Source organism: Crocodylus porosus, unplaced genomic scaffold, assembly GCF_001723895.1.
Source record: "Crocodylus porosus isolate Cpor-Errol unplaced genomic scaffold, CroPor_comp1, whole genome shotgun sequence".
Lineage (NCBI taxonomy): Eukaryota > Metazoa > Chordata > Crocodylia > Crocodylidae > Crocodylus > Crocodylus porosus.
The window spans coordinates 88,453,686-88,471,403 of NW_017728943.1; the positions used below are offsets into that span (position 1 = coordinate 88,453,686).

Consider the following 17,718-nt stretch of genomic DNA (forward strand, 5'->3'; position numbering starts at 1 on the left):
ATTTTTTCCCTGGCATCTTTTTTTCTTAACATAGGTGCTTAGCTGAGTAGTCAGCAATCAAATGTCTGATTGTTGCTTTGAGCATTAAAAAGAGGGCAGTACAGCTTCATTTTTTTAAGTTTGTTGGAAAGCATTTTGTGGTGTCTAAATTACTTGGGAACCCAAATCCATTTTAGAAATAAGCTATGCATTTGAGGGCATAGCTCACAAAGGAACTTGGATGTAGTGATAGTCAGGATTTCCACACCCAAAAAATCAGCATCCAGGCTTAGGCATGTGCTAAAAATGCAGGATGACAGTTGCCATTGCACTCAAAATAATAAAGCACTGTTTCTGTTTTTGCCAGCTGTGGGGATGGGAGGGCAGGTTAGAGGAAGTCATTGGAGTCTTGCTGCTGGTAATTGTTTGAGGAGAATACTTTGTTGGGAAAGAAATCGAGCAGATGTGCTGAGGGAAGCAGAGATTGGTCCCATGGCTGCTTGCAAAGGAGAATGAGGAGAGGACAATGCATTGCCTCACTTCTGTCATCACCACCACCTCCTGTTAGCATATCTCATGGTCTTCTCAGTATCTTTTTTAAAGCCTTGAGTTGAGTTGGGACAGGAAGTCTGTTTCAAACAGAAGAGGAGTCTTAAAAATAGGTGGAAGGCTGTACATTGGCAATATTCCTTGAGTTCAGTCAAGTCTCCTTAATTATTGTTAATGAATGGTATGCTTCTGCCATGAAGTTCCGTAGCAGTCTTTGTCAAGTGAATGTTAATCTGTGTTGTCATGTGAGGAGCTGCCACGCAGCTGACCAGTACTGTCCATATTTGGGAGAAAGTTAACAAGTCTTCCTATTAATTCTTTTTAGAGAACAGCTTCCTTCCAAGTGAGGCCCCCTCTGGATGTTGCTGTAATTGTTAAGATGCAAGAATTCAAATCTAAAAAAAGGAAAGGCAGAAATTGTCCTGCATGGGGAACTGCAAAGACTTTGGAGACAGTGAACTGGCCCAAGGAGTTGCCCAGCACAATCTTTGGCTATAAAAATTACTGTAAAGCTCATGATTGGGGCTAGCATAAACTCTGCCCCATTTTTCTGTCTGATCAAACCCATAATATTTAATCATCATGGGATAATTGGTATTTATAGTCATTTCATTACTAACCTCTTCATGTTTTTAGGTTTTATGGAGTTGTTCTGAGAACCCAAAGATTTCCTATTATCTCTTCCTTTTTTGCCTTCTGCTCTTCTGTTCATTTCCCCTCCATTTACCATGGGTTAAAATGTTGATGGTGTCATCAGGTAGTGTGCATCCTTCCATTATTGAAGATTGTCTAGTGAAGGAACCAAGCCAAAAAATTGGGTGAGATCCCAACTTTACCTTCAATCTGAACATAATATAATTTGAGTCCAATTTTAGATGTACAACCAGCTAGTAAGTTTGGAACCAAACCCATCCCATTCCCCTCAAAAAATCTTTGGCATGCTTTTTGGTTTAAGCTTATCTTCAGTTATTTGGTCTCAGAATAGACTGGAGGCAGTTCCAGGATTTCTGTATGCTTGGTAAGCAACACAACTGACTCTTTGCTGGTAGGAAGTCCATTGTAATTTTACATAGGCATGTCTATAACTGCTGTACTACTTGTTTTAATTTAGAAATAATTCATTTTTAGTTCCTTAAATATGCAAACTTTATCCACACTAGTGAATCTCCTATTTCTCTTATGTTGAATAGATTAAAAAGGAGGTTTATTGACCAGGATCTGCTGAAAGTTAGTATTTGCAGAAATTAATTGAGTATTAATATTTAATTTTCTTTATTTTTATTTCAGATTGTTGAAGATGGCACATTTCATGCACAAGCTGCAGAAGAAGCAGCCGAACCATCTCCAGGCAATGAGCTACATCCGTCTGACAGTCTTAAACTTCAGTATAATTATGGTTTTGTTGAAGATCAGTTCCCTTGTGATTTGCTGGATAGTAAAGACATTGATGAAAATGATGCAGCTGAAGGGGATGCAGAGCTTTTATCTCAGGACAATTTTACTTTAGTATTAGAAGGAGAAGAAGGGGAAGCTGAAACAGAAGAACCTGCAGGATTACATACTATTTCTGAACCGGTTAGCAGAAAAATAGAAGACAAATGTATCAGTAGCCTAGGAAGTACTGACAGCCAAGAGTGTGTTACAAATTCAGTGTCCACTGTAACTAGTGACCAAGAGTCTCAAAATCTGGCTGAAGCACTCCCATATGTCCCTGAGCCTATTAAAGTTGCTATTGCTGAAAATTTATTAGATATAATCAAAGACACAAGAAGTAAAGAATTCACTTCTGAAGTTGTAGAACAGTCAATTCATGAAAGTATACCATTAATAGGTAAGAGGGTAACTGGTTTCCAGAAGTCAAAGACTTCACTAATGACTGTTCAGGAAACAAGTGAAGATACTTCCACGGTTCCACAAGTAGAGTATTTTGTGACCCCTAAAACACGCAAAAGGGGACGAATGAGCAAAAGTCTACATATCCCTTCAACTGATGAACAGTTGTCAAAGATGGGTAAGCCAGATCTGTTAGGACTGTCTGTCCTCAGGAGAAGTGCTAGGCGAACTTCAGAAACTTCTGAAAGTTCTCAGCTTCAGCTGAAGAGAAAAGTTCAAGGCGAACAAATAGCTTCAGTCCCTGTTATGCCTAGGAGAGGCTGCAGGAAAACTAAGGAGACTATTTCAGAAAAATCAGCAAATGTTCATTCTGGTCATTCAGAGGAGCTACAAATAGCTGCTACTCCAAGGAGAGGATTAAGGAGAACAAAGGAAGCCACACAAGAACTTAATGAACAGGTTGATGAGGAAACATCATTTGCTGAAGATGCGATAAAGTTGTCTGCTACTTCTAGAAGGACTGGCAGAGGTTCAAAAAGTTCAGTAGGGTATCGAGGAAGAAGACAACTTATCACTGATCACAAGTTAAAAATGGTAGTGAGTCCCAGTAGAAGCACAAGAAAATTAAAGAGAGTTAGTTTACAACTTACTGAAAATATCATTAGTGATCAGGACCCCAGTGAGCAGCAGTTGTCCGTGCCAGCTAGAAGAGGAAGGAGAAGAAAAATGAGTACATCACAGATTTTAGAAAAATCTGAGCTTGACTCATCTATTTCATCTCTTCATCAATTAGAACTTAAACTTCCTGTCACTCCTCGAAGAAACTTTAAGCGAGGGGCCCTAAATTTCCCGACAAGCTCAGAATCTCTACTTTCTCAGGAGGACATGCATTCAAGGAAGAGCAAGAAAATGCTTGACACTCCAAGAAGATCAACAAGAGTTACAACTATTAAAGCAGAAAAAAGAGATACTGGAGAACCCACTGTTGAGAGAACACCTGTTCAGCCAGTATTGGCTACCAACAAGACTCCAAGAAAGCGTGGACGTCCAAGCAAAAAGAGCCAACTGCCATCAGTGTTGCAGGAAATTGCAGAAGAAGTAGTCTTGCATCAAGGAACTGAGGGCAGTCCTTTGCCAACTGCAGACACAACTAAATCAAGATTTGATGAAACAGTGAGGACTCTAGCTGACAGTGATAGTCGTGTCACAAGGACCAGATCCAGTAAAATCAGCATACATCAGAACCTCTCCATAGAGGAAAACAAATCCTTCTTTTTCTCTCCTCCTCTCACAAAGCTGACAAAGAAATCACAAGGTACATCAAATATTTTCAGATACAAAGTAAGAATGGTTGCAGCTTGCAGTTTTCGCCTATCAGCAACCCAGAACGTATTGTGAACATAGCTTCTGTGTCCTGTAAGGAGCTTAATCATATAAAAATTAAGATTTGGAGTTAAATAAGGAACTCATTTTTTGATTTGTGTCTAGATGTTATATAGCTAAGTTGTTATAAACCCCTTTACAGCAGTGATTCTCAACTAGGGTGCCTTGAGGTCCTTCCACGGGTGCTGTGGGGTAGCACTTCAGTGTTAGCATTGATAGGTGTACAGCATAATTCACAAGATAAATCCAAAGATTTCGAAGAGAAATCCCTAATACTTAAAACATTCTGACCTGTCATGGTCTTTCTAAGAACTTTGTAACAGAAGAATTGCTCCATTGTTTTTTCAGGAGTCAAAATACAAATGCAAACTAAGCTGATACTCTTCTAGGGGTGCCTCAAGTTAAAAAAAAAAATTAGAACCACTCCCTTAAGAGTGAGAATTTGAAATGCCCTAAGCACAGTAGAACAAAATTTAGTCTGAGCTTTTGCACTGACTTTAGTTTTTACTCTCCTTATGTACTGATCTTGGTGCCAAATGCTTTTTTATTTTCACTGGGTGAAGTAACATGGCGCTGTTCCTAAACTCTGTCTATAGCATGAGTTCACCCTACTTGTGACTGCAGCATGAAGTGTACCTTGCAGTAGATCTTGTTACTCCTCATTGTGATTGTCCTGCATCTACTGCATGCCCTTTTGATTACCAGTGAAGTAATTGCTTGTCAGCTTCATTACCAATAAAAACACTAAACATTTCATAGTGACAGTTCACATCCACCAGAGCTAATGATTCAGATTATCCATGTACTGGAGCAAAAATTGCTGCATTGGTTTGTTTTGGTTCACAAGTTGCAACAAGACTCTGCTGATAAGTGCATCTTAGAATCTAAAGTTCCAATATGCTGACCAAGTGTGAACCTTGACTCTTGCTTTTCTGTTTAAAGGCAGTTTTGTACTGGCTAGTAATCTCATTGCTGTTCTGTATTTCTGACTTCCCCATTTTTGCGTGTGCATTAATTGTATTTTTGTCATTCTAGCTGAAAAAACAGAGGATCCTGTACAGCTCAAGGATTTAGATCCAGAATTGTCTTCTCAGTTTGTCTTCTCACCCCCTCACTTGAGGTCCAGAAGAAAACACGTACCTGCTATTTCTAGGATTGTGAAAGAGCTAGTAAGTAGTGTTTGTAAATGACTCCTTTTCTTGAGTTTTTCTCTCTCAAATCATATTACTTAGTCATAGCTACAGTACCCTATTCAGTAAAAACATATAATGGTTAATTTAAAAAAAATAAGTAAAATGGGTTATTTTCCTTCCTTCCTAAAGTTAAACTAGCATTGTATTTAAAAATCATCAAATAAACTAAACTGTGTATTCTTAAGCTAAGAATAAATTATGTCTTGGCTTTATCTATTGTTCTGGGTTGTGTCAAAATAATTTGATAAACTCCTTACTTTAAAACTAGAGCTTTCAGTCATTGGTACTGTATTTCTTCGTTATACAGGAGAAAACAACCAGTCATGCTTTAAGGAATGCTAGCTTTATTTTTACTGTTGTTCATCTTTCGGTGTGAAACAGATTTGAAAGCAGAAAACCAACAACTGGTCAGTATTCTTTAGGAGCAGGAGGGATTTAAACAGTATAAATCACTTGTATACTTTCTTTTGCTGCACTGTAGGATCTTCCCACTAAAGAGGAGGAAGATACCAAATCCACAGAGTCTGTGGGAAAGCAGAAGGTGAAGAGAGGTAGAATTGCAAAAGCAAAAACGAAGCAAGCAAGCAAGTATGAAGTGTTTCTTAATGTTTAAGAGTATTTATTAACATTTAAGAGTATTTGAACTTATCCATGACAGTGGCTAAAATCTCATGTGTAGAGAGAACCTTGAGGAGTCTGTAGTTCAGTCCTCCCCACTTCCTTGGATGGAGTGAACAGAGAGAAGTTTTTGCTCTGGGACATGTTCTCTGTGCTTGTGTTGAAAAACTGCATCAAAAAGGCATTTGCTGCTTTTCTTACAGTCCTGCCTATGCTCCGGCTGCCCTGGGCAGGCACTCTGAGCTTTCCAGGGCCCAATCCTACACATTCTGGGAATTTCCCTACCAGAAACCCAGGGATCCCCCATTGCCAGAGCCGTTCAAGTGTGGTCCTACAGAATTAGGCTTCTGAATCCCTAGGAGTGGCATGGGCCTGATCCTATGGTACAATGCTTGTTTTGACCTGTGAAGCAGATCAGTTATATCGGGACACATCCAGGCAGAGCCAGTCTGCTTCATTTGGTGACATCTGTTTGCGGCCTAACTTACTGTTTTTCTTTAAACTAGTTGCCTTCAAGGCTGATAATGCCTTTCCGTTGAATAGTACTGTGTTGTCAAAGTTACGTTATCTGTATTTAATAATAAAAGCAGAAATTTAGTCTTTGGCCAACTAAATGCTTCCAGGCCCGTATTTAAAACTTGTTAGGCTTTTTTGTCAGAGAGAAAAAATGGGTATTTAGTCTTGCCCAGTCTAATTTTAACTAGATTTAGTGTCATGAAGAAGAAAAAGAATCTTTCTTTTGGAAAAGCTGAATTATGATTCATGTTTTTCTTGAAGTTGGTATACAGAGAATATCAGTTTTATACTGCCACCAGCAGGACTTCAGTGTTACAAATTCAGGAAATAATTCTGGTTCATGCCATTACATGAATTCATACGTTTCCACTTTTAAGTCTCTGTTTATAAGGCTACTGACGGACGTGCGATTAAAGGTGCAGTGGGATCTGATCTGTGATCCCAACAATCACGCATCCAGCCATGGCACATAAGCATGGTAGGAGGTGCAGTTGTGGGATTAAGAATCAGATCTGATTGGTGCTGGACGCGCATTCAGTTTAAGGTGCGAGGGAAACCATCCACTAAGTTATTGTATATGACTTTGTGTAATAACTCCATAGCTTATTCCGTTTTGTCACTCCGTTTAGTGCACGAACGTGTGGCCAGGTTACTGCTTAAGAGGTGATCACATCTTAAATGTAACATCTGCTAGGGCTCTAAGTCACAAATTTTTCATTGGCTGGTCACATTTTTATATTCATTTTTATAAACCCAATGACGACAATGGACTTGAGCAAGAAAACAACCATTAGTTAAGTAAGATAGTTTTCCTTCTAAACTGTAAAGTCATACATTTAAAGATAGCTTAGTCCCATGCTCTACCAGGAGCTATGAGTTTGCCTTCTTATTTTCAAAAAAATATTTTGAGAGGTCATCTCCTGGTACTACAGGAACAACAGGAAGTTACAACTGTAACTGTTAATGTTTTACTGTTAATGGAAAATATGACCATATGTCAGGACACTAACATGTATTATTTTAATGCAAGATCTTTATGTGGAGAGGCCCACAAGTAGTTGAGACAGTGTCTGGTTATAAGGGAAAATAATCCTATTTATTTTAATTTAGCTATTTGGCTTTTGTTCTTCTGTGCCAAGAAGCATGAATCATGCTTATAAGTGGGTGGGTTGGTTGGTTTATAAATTTTTCTCCTGTATAAAAAGGGTACTTTAAAATGTAATCTTTTTGGAACCTGCTTTTTTTGTAGAGCCACAGGGAAAGAAAGCTCTTGGTCACCTCCACCAGTAGAGATTAAGTTCATTTCTCCTTTTGGAAGTTCAGTGGATGGGACAAGAGGCAAACAGAAAGAATCTGCAGACGCAACAGAAAAGACTCTTCGAAAGAACAAAAAGAGACTGTCTAATTTTCCAAAGCCAGTTGTGCGCCGGAAGATGCTATAACTGTTTTTTTAAGTTTGTAATGTACACCACTGTTTGTAAAGTCATCAGAATTGTGTGGATTATTAAATAAGAAAAAATCATCTAATTTGGAAGAGAATAATTTATATAAATTATTGTAAAATTTCATAAACAAATGGTCTTCAATAAGTAACTCCATATGGAGTGTGATTTCTTCAGTCAATGCAGTTTTTTCTATTTTATATTAAGACTTCATACATTTATATAATATGTAAATACAGCTTATTTTAGGAATGTTAAATAAAACTGTATACTTCACAATATACATATTGTCTATTAGCTTTTTGAGGGAATAAGCGTTGAGTGGCCTGAATTGCTTGAGGGCATCTTAATGTTGGCTTGCTGCAGTTGGTACCCCTCAAATCTGAGGCCAAAACTTGTTTTTTAATGGTTTGTTTTTACTTAATATAATGAATAAAAAATAAAAATCTGACAACTGTTTTAAAATTTCTAGAAAAATGTTTGACCCATTGGCACCAATAGTTGGGACTACAACACAACTGCTAATTCCATATATACATGACTAAGATGTACTGTATTGAAGTCGGAATGTAAACAATTGTATTGAAGCTGTGCAATATTTTTTGTATTTGTCTTAAATTTTGGAAAAGCTGCTCTTGAGTTTATAAAACTAGATCACACCTCAGCTGTTTCACTTTTTTCATGCCTAACTATATGTACTTGAATGCTTATAGTAATGTATTATATATAGTTCATCAGATTTAAAGGGGCTTTGTTCACATTGAATTTTGTCCCCAAATTGGAAAAAATATTTCCATAAGAAATATTAACATTAAGAGAAATTCTACCACAACTTAAGTAATGAACAGTTGTCTGCAAGCATGTATGATCCTGTAACATTAGAAAACCCATGCACTGCAGCACAGGAAAACCTTTAGGTGAATTGGATTTCCTTTAATTCAAGCACAGAAAAATGCATAAAGTGTCCAAAGATCATAGCTACGAACTAGATTTTTTTGTCACATCTACTTCATTGAAAAGTAAGTTGTGAAATATTTCCTCATACAGTCTAAAATAATACGAATTATAAGAAAAGAAGGTATTCCTTGTTAAGGCAGATATTGGAAGTGTTATTTTGGTCTCCTAAGGCATCAGCCTTAATTCTTTTGGACATTTTTTATGACATTTTATGTATGTTAATTTGTATCTAGATGCAACTTTGAAGACTTTACAATAGAGTGGGACTTGAAATTAAACTTTTTAATTAGTGAAAGCTACTGCAGTTACATGAAGAAATAATTTATCAGGTAACTCATACCTTATACATAATGAGTAAACATATTAATAATTAAGGTTTGAAAAAGAAAATGTCATTGGCAGTGTGTTTGATTTCTCAAAACAGGGTAGTCTAGAGAAGCAGTTGTGTGCACTTTAAATAATTGTCTCCTTTGGAATATCCTTGGAAGAGTTTCTGGAAGTAGTAAAAAAAACATGCCAAGCATTGACAGTGTGAAAGTGGCAGTTCGGGTGAGACCTTTCAGTCAGGTTAGTAGTCATTCTGAATTTTACTATACTTAGATTTATGTGTTAGTAGGCTTCTTTTAAGGGTAAACTCTGAAGCTCTAACATGAGAAGATTATAGGGCTGTTACCAAAATAAAATGTAGTCACACAGTGAATAACTTAAAAAAGCAAATTTTAAAATGGCAAAAGAAAACCGACTTAAGAAAACCCGGAGTTGTATGTCCTTAAAATGTTGTTTTAAGTGTTTAAATACCTCTTAAAATAGAACTGAATTAATAAAATTGTGGTGAAGGTTGCTTCACAAGATTTTAATACATTTCAGTTATTTACATCGCCTTTTTTCACTGCGAAGCTAATTTCACTCTAAGCAAAGCCAACAAAGATGTGTTCATATACAACAATAAATTATTTGGATGAGTATTACATGATTTAGATTTTTGAAAAAGCAGCTCCAGTAAAGTATACTGGCTTGGCAGCATATAAGGTTTTTCCGTGCAGTGGTGATTTGTAGTAAAATTAACAGATAAATTTAGTCATGGCCATGCCTTTACTCATTTCACAAAAGCTTTAAACATAAAGTAATTTTGAATTCAGAAGAATTTATCTCTATGGCAAGAAAAATGTATTTTTTTTTTACCTTAAATGATTTAAACTTTCAAGCACATTGGTTGAGACTGTACAAGTGGAATAGAAACACATATCAAGGAGGGATCTGACAGAACAGAAGAGAGATCAGGGAAAGTATATACAACATAGAAGAACAATCATCATGGAGGCCAGTGACCAGGGAACCTGCAAATGGGCTGCAGACAGGATTAGCAGTTTGCATGCAGTTTGCTGGGGGCAAGAGGAGGGGGGGGGAGGTAGAGAATCCAGGCACCAGGTATCGGATCCTGGCCAGGAAAGGTAAGTGATCCAGAGTTGCCTATGCCTGTGGCTTGCTGAGTGTTTGTCTGCTGGACTGTGTGTTTGGGATGTGTGCTCTGAGAAGCAGGCGGTGTTGCTGGCTGAATGAGTGCTGATTTTGAGGGGATCTAATAGCAGCCTTCAACTACCTGAAGGGGTTCCAAAGAGGATGGAGCTAGACTGCTCTCAGTGGTGGCAGATGACAGAACAAGAAGCAACAGTCTCAAGTTGCAGCAAGGGAAATTTAGGTTAGATGTTACGAAGAATTTTCTCACTATGGGGGTAGTAAAACATGGAAGCAGGTTACCCAGAGAGGTGGTGGACTCCGTCCTCGGCAGTTTTTAAGACCCAGCTAGACAAACCTTTGGCTGGGATGATCTAGTTGGAGCTGGTCCTGCTTTGAGCAGGGGGTTGGACTAGATGACCTCCTGAGGTCCCTGCCAACCTTAACTTTCTATTATTCTATGAGTCTCAGAAGAGAATGGAGAATGAAATTATAGCAAAAAACAGGCACTGGGAAAGTTGTGTTGGGTCTTAAATCTTCAAAACAAAAAATAATTCAAAATGAGATGAGCTAGGTGGTATGAAACATAGATACGCAACATGCAGAACTAGTAAGGTGAAAGTAACTTATTTGGTGATATCTTAAGTTGATTAAATTGAGATGAGCTGTACCCAAAGTACAGAAGATCCTTGTAATAGAGTTGAGGCATGACAGCAGCACTGAGTAGGATTTTTAGTAGTATTTGACTAGTTAAAATACTTGGTCAATTGACTGGTCAAATATTTTAAGCGTTAATTTATTAAAACAGTGAAGAAAGAGACTTATGCTACTACCAAAAAAGTTGCAATGAAAATCAATCTAAAAATTATGATAATTTTTTTTATAACTGTCAACATGAGAAGCAAGTGTGAATGGTAATATTAGAGTGATGCAAGTATGATGATCCAGGAAATATGCAAGAGGCAAGGATTTTTATGGGTGACACCTCTTACTAGACCTGTTATATTGTTGTGATAGACTTAGACAAGATTTTGAATGCAATGTTGCTGCCTTCAGGTGATCTGGGTAAAACCACGTGACCTGAAGAAGGCATTGCACTGAAAAGTTTGTCTAAGTGTATCCCAACTACACAGTGGGTTCGATAAAAGCTATCACCTACACAGCCTTGATTTTTGTAAATGCGAATGGTATTCAAGACTGAACAAATTTCTTGTCTCGTCACAAAACTGCAGAGTCAGCCTGAACAGTTACAAAATAATAACAATAAAAATCCAGAAATAAAATGCACATACCTACCAAAGATAAAAGTCAATTTTTAAAAGGCAGTTATACTGAGTAGGCAGCTGGCCCACTCCAAGTATTTTGCTGTTTGCAGTTGGAGGTGCCTGCAGACACAACAGTAGAAGCTTTTCTAGGATGGTCACTTTGGTTCTTCCCTCAGCCACTGAGTAACTCATGCAGCCCCACAAGGCCTAATGGAGGACAAGGGAAAGAAGGTTTCGTGGAATATTTGACTGCTTTTAATGGTTAACCGAGCAGTCAGTTGGCTGGGTTGTTTTTAGCACTGAAAATTAATAAAAAAGACTGGATCTTGTTTTTTACGTGGATCTGCATGTGTGCTGGATGCTGTTTTTGCTTTAGAGGCAGGATGCTGGGCTCCATAAATCTTTGACCTTTGTCAGTATGGCTGCTCTTGTGAAAGAATTAAGTGCAGTGTGAGGTGTTATTACAAGCATATTGGGGATGATCATAGTGGTGCCTATAATGCTAGCGTAGGAAGAGGTCAAAAGGCTTTGAAACCAAGAGTTATACTCAAGGATCCTGGCTTTCTCTGTTTAAAAATCGCAAATTCTGTGATTAAAACCCCCAAAATCTGTGATTTAAAATGTGTTAAAATAAATTCTAAATACCTATAAATTTTGATGTTTGATTTATCATGGAAAATCAGAGCTCTCACTGCCCCCTTCGCTCACCTTGATGCAGGTCCAGCTATTGCTGTCCCCCATCACTGCTTTGTGGCTCTGAGCAGCCCTACTGTGCTGGTGCCCCTCACTCCCAAGCCATGGCCCCCCAGCCCTGCTGGTGCCTCTCACTCCCCACCCACAGCCTGCTGGGCCCTGCTGGTGCCCCTCACTCCCAACCAAAGGCCCCCACCCCCCGGCTCTACCAGAGGGGAGCCTGGCTGTCAGGGCTATGGGGCTACAGCCCCCTGCAGCAGCACCAGAGCCCCAGCTGCCACCCATAGGAGGTGGCAGCTGCTGCAGCCTGAGTGGAGCATGGAGCCCAGCTCCCCCTCCCCCATGAGCAGCACAAGCAGAGCAGAGCCTGTGGGGGCAGGGAGGCATAGATGTGGGCTGCCTGCTGCAGGCTGTGGCTCCCCACCCTGCTACCCTTCTCTCCCCAGGCTTTGCGGGCCAGTGGCTATGGTGAGGTGGCCATGGTGAGGTGCCCCCTGCCTGCCTGGCAGCAGTGAAGGGCACAACTCAATGCCCCCACCCCTACTGCTGCCAGGAGGTGTTGGGGAAATTTGACCAGCTACTGTGTAGCACCCATACATCGAAGGGTGTGCTCATACACCGAGGAGCACTGATCTTGTCCCTTTTGCTGGGCTCGTTCCTAGCCGTGATCAATTAGGCAGAGAATGAGGGAGTGTCGGCAGGATGATTTATTTCTCTGCAGTGGGGGCCACCCAGTGTCACACAGACAGACAGTTCCCCCCAAACTGAGTTTACAGCTTGGTATTTATACATTAAGCATTGCATTGTTACATTGTTGCGCGCACATTCGGGTTTTTTCCCTTGCCGTTACAAAATTACGGAACACGGTACGGAGCAAGCTTGGGCTAGTTGAGACTGATTTCGCCGTTACACGTTACTGTCAGTGAGAAGTACACATCGCTTACTGTCAGCAAAAGGCGATCTTTAATTTTTAGGGGAAAGAAAAAAGATCATCTGCTTTTTCAAGGGTCATCTGCTTTTTATGATTGTATTGCCGTTTTCTCTTACAGAGGGCAGTGGGGTGTCTCGCAATGGCGGTGCAGGACTCCCACCAGCAGCATACGCCTGTCTTACTCTGCCCTGCCACGCTGGGTCTAGCCTGCTGTGCCACAGAGCCTGTTGAGGGGGGAGGGGCCCTCCCCTCCCCTCCCACTGCCCTGGAAAAGCCACCGCGGTTCTGCTTCACTCCCTCCCCTGTCCCTGTGGCACCCCGACCCCAAACCCCATCCACTGCCTGGGCTGGGCAGCAGCCCCGGCCCTGCCCAACTCCCTCCCTCCTTCATTATAGGGGCCTCAATCCCCACCCCCTTCCCAATTTACCTGCAGGAACAGCTCTTCAGGCTGGCTGGCAGCCATGTGCACATGTGCGTGCACATGGTGCTCCCTGCCTCAGCTTCCTCCCACTCTCCCAGCCCCGTGCAGGCTGAAACTCTGCCAGCCTGCAAGGGAAACCGACCTGAACCTGTATTTTTCTCTTTTTAAAGAAGAAAATCTGTTTTTTTTTTTCTCCTTAAAAAGAGAAAATCGGGGGGGGGGTTGCCTTAAAATGAGAACATCCAGGTTTTACTGCATTTTCCCGTCATGAACAGAAAACCCAGATCCCTGTTGATAGAGACAATGAAGCTAGTCGAGGGTCAGTCAACTTCAGATCATAATAGAAAGTTATTTCTTTCAAGATGTAATTTAGGAGGGGTAGGAAATGTCCAACAAATGGGAAAAGATGAGTCTAAAATTCACTTCCTAAAGCTCCAGGCAAGTTTAAGCTTAAAATATTACAGGCCAGTTTTGTTTCTGAATGAAGGCAGCAACATAAAGGTTTAAAGCACTTAAAGCAGATCAACCTTAATTCTCCCAAGTGTCCTCTGGTAGGCAAGTCCTTTAGTTGTGCTGAAGTAAATCTGCTGGAATTCTTGAACAGAAACTTGGACTCAGCCAGGGCTCTGTCCAGTCATGAGAGCTGTGAGGGCCTTTGCAACAATTTTAATCCTTATTTAACTGACTGTGAAATGCTATGCCTGTGCAGGTGTTTCCCATTTGTTACAGATCTAAGTCGAGATAAGATCATTTTTTTAACCAAACTACTTGGGTAGCCCATCGATCTTAGCTAGTTTGATGCAAAATGCTGGAGCTTATTCCTTGAAATGTGATATTTTTACCATTTCTAATACTTGATATAAACTTTATATCCATTGAGTGAAAAAAGTTCCAGTTGCAATCCCAAACCTGTTCACACTGCAGTAAATCAAGATTAGTGGCCTCTTTAATTTGACATTTTTGAGAGATCTTATATATAATATACCATGTTTCAGTCTGCCTTTTGCTCATGCTTAAGAAAGCAATTTCCAACATCAAACCTAATGGCTAGCACTGTGTTTGAATGGAGAGGAATGGGACAGAAGCAGGTTTTGGTTCAATTACACCTGAAATCTATTACTTTGGCATTAAGTCCTTCACTGCAGTTAAATTATAGTTACTGTATTTGGTCTCAGAGCAATTTTACTTCTGTGTGTTTGTGATATAACATATTGGATATATTGGAATCACTGTGATGTGGTTATGTCGCAATTTTACCTATTCATACAAAATCCATTACAAAATTGCTGTTGACTTCAGAGGGGATTTCCTGTACTAAAGACTTGCAGGGTTTGGGTCAAAATGTGCATTTGGAATCTGACTAATTGCCACCGGGTTGATATTGTGATTACAATTTTGCCACAGAGGGAGCAGGATGCAGGAAGCCAGTGTGTGATTTCTATGAATGCTAACAGCACAAGCATATGTGATCCTAAGAATCCAGGACACGTGAAAACTTTTACTTTTGACTTGGCTTACTGGTCTCACAGTGGATTTCTGAAGGATGAAGATGGCAGGCTTGTTTCAACAGGATCCAACAGCAGATATGCAGGCCAGGTAACATGAATGCAGGGGGCTATTGAAAAGGATAGCAACACACAATGTTCCCTAATAGTAAAAATCTTTCTTTTTAGAGAGAGATCTTTCGTGACCTTGGTCAAGGAGTTCTGGACAGTGCCTGGCAAGGTTATAATGCTACTCTCTTAGCATATGGTCAGACTGGTTCAGGGAAAAGCTATTCTATGATTGGATGTGGTGCAAACAGAGGCATAATTCCAATTGTGTGCGAAGAACTCTTCAAAGCAATTCATAATCAGGAACAAAACAAGCAATACCAGGTGAGATGTATGCATATATCATCAAGACCCTTCCAAATATGCTTTCATGTTTAAAATGGAAAAGCTGCTTTTCCTTTTTAAATACTATGGGATCTGGAGAAAAATAGCTTCAGAGATGATCATGCAAAATATCAAGAAAGCAATACTGAAGAGGTGGTAATCTAAAACAGGTACATGTACAAGTATAATAACTAGAATTTGCATTCTTCCATATCTGAAAGATGCCCAACTTAATCTGACACAAACAATTAAACTTTTATTTTCACTAAGTGTTTGTGAAATACCAAAATTACTTGGGCACTTTTTGAAAAATGCATCCACTGTCTTCTCCGTATAAACGGCTCTATCATTGAATAGCTACCTACATTTTTAGCTATTCCATAGTTGGTCTTCTAATCTTAGCTATGCCCCCTTACAATGTGATGCAAGGGAAATTATTTCACTAGTGAAATAAAGGAGATCTATTTCTTTGGTCCTGTAAACTGTTGTATGGTTTATGCAATCTCTTGTAGACAGTAGGAATAATGCTTCTAAATCTTGCAGTTTGGTTGTGCAATTATGAAATGCTTGCACTTCAAAGGGATTTCTATTTTTACCTTCTTCCCTGGTATTTAAGATCATTTCTACAATCACACAAGCAGAAGAGCTTTGTAAATTGCAGTGTGGCCAGGAGCATTAATTTTTGTTATTGGATCTACAGTAATGTACATAATAGTGAATATGATAATGGCCCCCTGATAGTGCCTCTGTAGCACTTAACTTCAAAACCTTTGTTCCAAATGGTTGCAGAAGGTGTCTTGCTGTTACTTCATCTACTTCTCCCCTTCCTGTCAGTGCATGGCTGGCTCGACCCCTCCCACAAGGTAGTGGCTCTTGAGTGCTGAGGTAGCAACTGTAGCTGCATCCGTCACAAGAATAAAAAAGGAAAATTCTTCCTGCAATTCTGCATCCTGTTAGACACCTATCTGGGATGAGCACTGTCAGGCCCATGAGTAGCAACAATGGTGGAAACTCACTGCCTCTTTTGGACCATGTTAATGTTAAGAAAAGGCAAACCTTTTCCTCCTTACTGAAAAAAAGGAAAACTAAATGGGAGGCAAAAAGGTGCATTAATGGAACGTGAAGGCTGGAGCTGGAAGCACAAACCGTAGGGTATGCAAAAGTTGAAGTTTCAACAGCAGTGTTTACTCAGTCAAGCTATCCATACACATCTTTCCATTTCCAGTTTCTGAATGAATGTGTAGCTTGAATATTTTGCTATTAAATGAAATGTCTACTTATCCCTATGCATACAGGATGCATAACACTACCATGTTAATATTGCTGGAACACTGACACCCAACGTTCTTACTTTACAATGGGTGAAGTGACATGAAGTCATCTTAAGGCAAATTACAATGAAATTAAGAGGAACAGATGGAGAAGGAAGCCTAGGAAACATTGAGAAAGAGAATAGGGTTGTGAGAGAGAAGTGCGCATCCAGGAGTCTTGCAAATCCACTACGTTTGACATATTCAACAACATAAGAGATGCTAGTATTTGGTTTGCTTTGGGATAAATGGCCTTTTTGTCCAAACAGCTTGTGTTCTTTTTACACACACATGATTGTATGCCAAACAATTTATTCACAAGAACATTTTATGTCTTAGCTACTTCTTGTCTTTGCAGGTTACTTTCAGCATGCTGGAAATTTATAATGAGCAGGTAATGATGTTGCCATATTTCAGTGACATTAAATCATGTTTTACATTTATGTTTGTTTGCTAATTTATTTTCTTTAACCTTTAAGTCATCCAGGTATGCCACCACTTGAGACTGGGAAACTTGTTCCTTTGGACCTGTAAATTTCACTTCTTGACAGTGGCATGTCTAACAGGATAAAGAGGTTTTAATTTTTCATGTTGTGCAATGGCATGCCCTTGTGGTATTTTACAGTATTTTTCAACTTTGCTATATAGTTAGTTGTGGAGAGATGCAGATGTTTGGCTTCTTAAGGATGTGGTGGAGCAGAGGCTGAACACTGGTTGGGGGGAACTCCCTGGAGTTCAGTGAGAACAAACTGTATTTTTCAGTTGAAAACATTTTTAAACACTGCATAACAGACTGTGTCAGTAATCGACCGTGTCTGAGATAAATTATGGAAAGCATTACTGAAGGATAGAGTATGAGTAGGGTATTATCCTATTCACTTGTATGGCAAGAATAGAGTTGAGAAGAAATTAAGATGTCTAAGAAAAGGAGAAAAGATCTAAATCATATTTTAGACAACAGCTGGTTAGACTATTAACAATGCCAAACAAGTCTTTCCAATTTCTTGTTCCACATGAAAACAGCTAGTGTCTCTCAGTAATGTATATCAATGATGTATAAGATTAAGAGTGTAAGAGAGAGTGAAATCAAACACTTACCTTTTATTTACTTAGGAAATTTGACATAACTCTGTATCCATATCTTGTCCATGCATTGCGGCTTTATGTTGTCTGTCTTGTGCTGAACTTTGCAAATAAATTAGGTCTAGTGATGGTGCTGGTTTTCAAATTGGATTAAGCTAACCTGAAAAAAGCCACTCTTCTAGAAGAACATACACACATGAAGTAATCCAAAC

The 17,718-nt window shown here is 39.5% G+C and overlaps 1 protein-coding gene across 1 annotated transcript in view; it reads left to right on the top strand.

Annotated features, from left to right (window-relative positions):
* Positions 1-9,327, top strand: part of AHCTF1 (AT-hook containing transcription factor 1) — a 59,650-nt gene extending 50,323 nt beyond the window's left edge. The window contains exons 32-35 of the mRNA XM_019549755.1: positions 1,816-3,676; positions 4,780-4,913; positions 5,419-5,525; positions 7,321-9,327. Coding sequence (XP_019405300.1) covers positions 1,816-3,676; positions 4,780-4,913; positions 5,419-5,525; positions 7,321-7,513 — 2,295 coding nt within the window. The 3' untranslated portion in view covers positions 7,514-9,327. The remainder of the gene's footprint in view (positions 1-1,815; positions 3,677-4,779; positions 4,914-5,418; positions 5,526-7,320) is intronic.
* Positions 9,328-17,718: the final 8,391 nt, after the last annotated feature.